Below are 6,303 nucleotides of genomic sequence, written 5' to 3' on the forward strand. Positions count from 1 at the left end.
ACATCGAAATATCAATATATCGTATCATTTAATGTGATGATGCAGTATCGATATCGAGGACTGCTATATCGACATATCGCCAAGAGTATTTTTTGGTATATTTTACTTAATCATTTTGTTACAGTGCTACACTTGTGTTGCTTAACAAAGATTTTTAGTATCACAGCCATGATTTAGCCTTTATTTTTTTATTAAACCGTATTTGAAGTACATCGTATCGAACCAAAAGCTCACTGTATCGAGATATGTATCGTATCGTATCGGCAACTTCTTAATGATACCCAGCTCTAACTATAATGAATATTCACAACATATACTATAATCTTACTAAATTAATAAAATTAAGAGAACAATAAAAACCTGACAAATATTGATATCAGTTAAAAAAAAAACATATCATAGTGCTCCTTTTTTTCTTACATTTTAGTTTAGTTCACCTCAGACTGCACTTTCTGCCATATGTTTGAGTCAGCTGTCAAGATTTTCATATGAAACAGTGCAATTTCCAGTATACCAGAATTACAGAGTAATTTGGACTCGGGGCCCTTTAAGGCATTATTTGCAGAGGTGTAGTAAAAGACTGAATAAACACCATGCTTAAAATGGCTTGCACATCCGAATACATTTCCAAACACATGCTTCTCACTACGCTGACACTCTCAGGCTGCAATTTGTGCCACTGCGCCCCATTGGCTCGATCTGACAGATAGTAGAAAGAGATAGTATTTTGATGCTATCATTGAGCATCTGTTCCGCAACGTACGCCTAACAAGCCAGATCGCATATGAGAGTGGCCCTTTTCATACAATAATGCATCACGGGAGGAAAAGGCCAGCTCCTACTCCCTGGAGCTGGCGGGGACATTAAACCAGTGTCACCGTGGACTCAGTGACATCAAATTTACTGTGGGAATAAAAGGACAAGACGACGTAACTACACACACACACAAAGCCACGTAGTTTGTTCTGTACTTTGCAAACGCCTACATAAAACAGTATCAGAATTCTGTCTGCCATCTGCCTGTCCCGATGAAGATCTTAATGCCTTGCCTGGAATGTTCCACAGTAATGCATGAAACCAAATCTATCTCCATGCAAGCAAACAGATGATGCTACAAGGCTGAGTTACAGATGAACTCTGAAGCGGCAAGCCACCTGAGAATGGAGAAGAATGGATGTTTTTCAAGGGATTCTTTGCCACTGAAATGCCTGTAATTTGTAGTAAAAATAATAATAGCACTAGCTCATATGAAGCTCATGTCAACTATCACATATTCCTGTGGTAAATTTGTATCTGGTACTATGATACATATCTCGATACAGTGCACTTTCGATTTGATACAATACATTTCAAATCGATTTGATACAGTTCAATAAAACTAATGGCTAAATCATGGATGTGAAACTAAAAGTCTTTGTTAAGCTACTTCTTGTGTAAAGTTCATATGAAACACACCCATTTTATCCATCAAAACTGTGAAAATGTCAAATGTGTCGCTTAAATGAGGTTCCTTCCTCCACACAAGCAATAAAACTGTAGTGCTGTAACAAAATAACTTTGTAAAATATACCAAAAAATACTTTTGGCGATATATTAATACAGCAGCCAACAATATTGATACTGTATCATCACATTAAATGATATTGATATTTCGATATTTTTGCACACCCCTATGTATAATCAATGGTATCGGCTATTGGCATTGATACTGAACATTTTCATGGATCTGGTATCGGTTCATTACCCATTCTGGGCTATAAAATGGTGTAATAAAACGACTTCCTGGCCCAAAACATCTAATAATATTGAACTTGAACGTTTTCAAAGCTTTTCTGCAGTTACTTGATAATGATAATGATATGATAACAATTTTAAAGCACATTTGGATCTGTTTTATCATATGCTTTGTGTTTATAGGAAATAAATATATTATTTTGAGTATCTAGTGTGCACTGGTATCAGCTGATATCGGGTATCGGCAGATACTTAAAGCCAAAGTATCGGCATCAGTATCAGAATAGAAAAAGATGGAGTCAGTTGATTTAATTTTGGTCTATAATTTGGTGTTATAAGATGATTTACTGGATAATCTGAAAACACCAAGTAATATTTGGTCTTTAAATGATAAATAACAGCTACAAAACACATGGATATCGACACCAGAATTATAAAAGTGTGCATCCCTACTAAAAAAATTTACATCTCCATTGAGAGAAGTAGATGGCAGAACTTCCACCAGAAACTTTACATAATACGTTTTAAGTTTAAATGCACCACAAAACTAAAATTTTATAGGAAAATAGAAGACAACACTTCAGTTTACATTAATAGATCGATAATTCTTGGAAAATAATAGATGAGAGAAACATTAAATACAAAAACAAGGCAAACCCATTACAGACAGCACTTAACACTAACTAGCACATAACAGGAGCATATAGCAATAGTAGAAATGCAACACGTGTCCTTGAGGCTAATTACCCAGCAGCGCATGCGCCTCTGATGCGTGCAGTGATCTGGCTTATCAGTGCGCCTTAACTCCCCTCTCCCCCGCCCACCTCCTTAAGCTCCAACAACAACAGCGCTGGTCAGTGAGTGAACAGAGTATGGGTGGTTTGGGTGGAAGAACTGCAGCCAATACAGATTAGCTGGTTATGAGCTGACCATAATCCCCAAACATCACCAAATACATCATAACAACACGGCAGCCAGTTTTTGATTGTGAAAACAAAAGACGTCGTTAAAGTTGAACACCTCTTGTAGCAATTATGAGATTACTAAACTACTGATTTAAAACAGTATTATTGGCATTTTAGAATAGAACCTGTAATATTATTGTACAAGTTACTTTTAGGCCTTCATAATGAAAATATTTAACATTGCATAATTACAAGAATCATAACTTGACTGCCATATGCTTGTGTCCATATGAGATGCTATGTTGGCATGGCATTTAACTTATCTACTCCTGTGATAACAAGGAGATGACATGACCAGGTCAAGTAACAGGTCAGATCTATGAAGAGGCAACCCCACTCACAGTGAGAATGCATGTTTTACAAGGCATATTTTCAGCAATAAAAACATATAATTGCACACACGCAAGATAAGATAGTTGAATCCATTTCTTTGCAAGATTATAGGCATACCAATTACATCTTCATGGAGTCAAGCTAGTGTCAAACCTACCACCAGAAAAGTCACAAAAGTGCACATTCAGAAACTGCGGTTACCATCAAACAATATTTAAGTGGTGACAATAGCGGCTGTATTTCCACTTGGCTTACCTCTAGAAAGAAGAGATGTGGTCTGGCTGTGCTACATACTTGACTAGGGTTGTGAAAAGCAGCTGGCTTTCAGTAGTGGGAAAACACCCTTCTTTTCTGTTTCACTTATCTTTCTGGCACTTTCCTTGTTATGCAATGAGGGAAGAGAACATTTCAAAAGGTTAACGAACTATTAACCGTTAACTGTCGATAAATGTTTCAGCAGAGTTGTCAAAAGTATCAAAAATCAGGCACTAATTGATACTAAAACAAGTACTGAAACTAGGTACATGCATTTTATTGTCTAAATAAGTAGTGTTTCTATTATCGTCTTGATACTGTAATTGGTATAGAGTACCGAGCCTTTTCCTTAGCACTGAAATAGAGTTTGAAATTTTATTATCATGACAACATTATATCACTTACAAGCAACATCTGCATCCTCCATTCATAATTGCCATAACTGACATAACAGACAATACAATACTAATGCTGATAAGTGATAAGGTCTTGGTCACGTTACCTTTCCTGGCCACCTGTTGCCTTGTCCACTAGCACACTGGAAAACTTCACCAACTTCTTGAATCTCGCAACTCATCTAATTTGTTTTCAACTGCTATAACAACCTTATGCAAAAGTCTCACACGTGGTCACTCAGCCAGCATAGTAAGACGTGTCACTCTAAAGTAGAACAACTAGCAGATGCTTTGCTACAGATAAATGCAGAAGGATTTCCTGAAATGAGAAAGTACACCAAAATAACACAAAATAGATCAAATTGTGTTAAATAAATATGGTGCAATCGTTATTCAAGTACATGCAAAATGACCATGTCCACAAAGTAAACACTGAAGGTGCATTATGTAACTTTTCTGGAACCTTCTTCCCTGTGTGTAGAGGAGTTTCCTGGAATGCTGCACAGTGTGACTTTAAATGCATCTACCGGTATGCTGCATTCATTCAATTATTTATAGCCCAATATACATCGAAAACATGCAATTGTAATATGAATGGGGTTGCCTTTCCACAGATCCGACCTATGACTTGGACTTGAGGTGAGAGTAACTCGATTGGTAGAGCGTTTGTCCACTGATCTGAAGGTTGGAGGAGGATCGAATCCCGCTCTCGACATAAAACATGATTGGTTGAAAGGTCAGATCCACTCACTCACAGGTTGGCTGATGTGATTCTACCTCCCACAGATGAATGCAGTCGTTGTGTCCTTGGGCAAGACACTTAACCCACCTCACCCCCAGGGTCTGTGAAAGCTGGTGTATTAATGTGTGAGTGAATGGATGAGTGGTTCCTTGTTGTAAAGCAGTTTGAGTGCTTTGAAGGTAGAAAAGCACTATATAAAATGTGATTGTGATTAAGTCCTACTTAGTAATTGTCAAATTTAAAGGTAAAAAACTTTTGACAACATTCTATTTAAATAAAAAACTAAAAAACTATGGGCCCAACCTAATATTGACACAGTGCAATAGCCACAGGTGTGACTAGTCCCTCTACACTGCATCATACCAAGACCTAAGCATATTACAAGGGACTTTAAACAACACCAACTCGTCCACCCGGTCAGTTGCATTTACAATCCTCAACATAAGTGTGCTTTTATGTTATTAAATACTCACTGGCGTCGCTTACAATGAACCCTGATGGGACAGGAGCAGCAGCAGTGTTGACACACGGAGACAGGAGAGGGAGGGTGGTGGGTCTGCACACAGATCTTCTTCCAATGTCACGTCCACAAGACCCGACGAGCTACTTTCTGCACCTCTGGCCACGGAAAACTCGCTAGCTACCCAAATGCGCAAAAGAGAAGGCAAAATGTGGCATGCTAGCGGTGGTTAGCTCCCAAATGCTACCTAGCTACAAAGATAGCAAGATGAAGATGTGCTTTTTCTGCTAGTGCACCGATCGCGCAGGTTGTAACTACATTTAAAGCAGTGTAAAAAGGATCGTGATCACATGAAAAGGTTGCGATTGGCAGCCCGGGTTTAATTTTGCAGAAACTTTTCTCCCAGCCTTGCTCCTTCTTGTGTAAAAAGCAGGAATTTCGCCATCGCGTACAGAGCCGTGTGCGCATGCGTAGTACAGCTAATTATGACGAGGGCCAAATTCCTGCATAAGAAATAAACATTCAGAATAAAAATAAAAAGTTGTATTATTTTTTTTTATTAAAGACAATAGAATATAACATTTAAACAAAATACAACAATAAAAACAAAACACAAAAACATTGAACAATAAATATAAAACCACAAAACTGCCCACCCCTTCCCTCCAAACACACACAAACAAATTTAATTAAATAAAACAAAAGTAATGTGGTAGTGCGACATAACCACACTGTTAGACCCTCATATATATTTATATTTATATTTATATTTATATTTTGGCCAATTTATAATATGATTTCCCTTTCTCTCTCTCTCTCTCTCTCTCTCTCTCTTTTCTCCCCATTTTTTAATAAACACTTTTAGTCACTATGCTTAACTAATATTATTTTCATCATCATCATTTAATTTCATCATCTTTTACTTTTTACTACAATCTTAGAGCATTTTCTTTTATAACAATAAATATAAAAACAAAACACAAAAACAATGAACAATAAATATAAAACAACTAAACTGCCCACCCCTTCCTTCCAAACACACACACAAACACATTTAATTAAATAAAACAAAAGTAATATGGTAGTGTGGCATAACCACACTGCTAGGTCCTCTTATATTTATATTTATATTTTGGCCAATTTTTAATATGATTTCCCCTTCTCCCCATTTTTTAATGAATACTTTTAGTCACTATACTTAACTAATATTATTTTCATCATCATCATCTCCTTTCATCATCTTTTACTTTTTACTACAGTCTTAGAGCATTTTCTTTTATAACAATAAATATAAAAACAAAACACAAAAACATAGAACAATGCCTACAATGAATATAAAACAACAAAACTGCCCACCCCTAAACCCACCCCTTCCCCCCAAACACCCACACGCAAACAAATTTAATTAAATAAAACAAA

At 36.7% G+C, this 6,303-nt stretch overlaps 1 protein-coding gene across 4 annotated transcripts in view; it reads right to left on the reverse strand.

Moving 5' to 3' along the window:
* Positions 1–5,330, reverse strand: part of fndc3a (fibronectin type III domain containing 3A) — an 88,223-nt gene extending 82,893 nt beyond the window's left edge. The window contains exon 1 of one of the 4 annotated variants that reach the window (XM_055166755.1): positions 4,911–5,330. Coding sequence is in view for 1 of the 4 variants with exons in the window: in XM_055166752.1 (XP_055022727.1) it covers positions 3,790–3,864 (75 nt within the window). In the remaining 3 variants the exon portion in view is untranslated. Of the gene's footprint in view, positions 1–3,287; positions 3,416–3,789; positions 3,963–4,897 lie in introns of those variants that run through there. The other 3 variants (XM_055166753.1, XM_055166752.1, XM_055166754.1) reach the window with 3 other exon arrangements.
* Between the last annotated feature and the right edge of the window lie 973 nt (positions 5,331–6,303).

This window comes from Boleophthalmus pectinirostris, unplaced genomic scaffold (assembly GCF_026225935.1).
Source record: "Boleophthalmus pectinirostris isolate CB_2022bp ecotype Guang Dong unplaced genomic scaffold, ASM2622593v1 HiC_scaffold_9, whole genome shotgun sequence".
Classification (NCBI taxonomy): domain Eukaryota; kingdom Metazoa; phylum Chordata; class Actinopteri; order Gobiiformes; family Gobiidae; genus Boleophthalmus; species Boleophthalmus pectinirostris.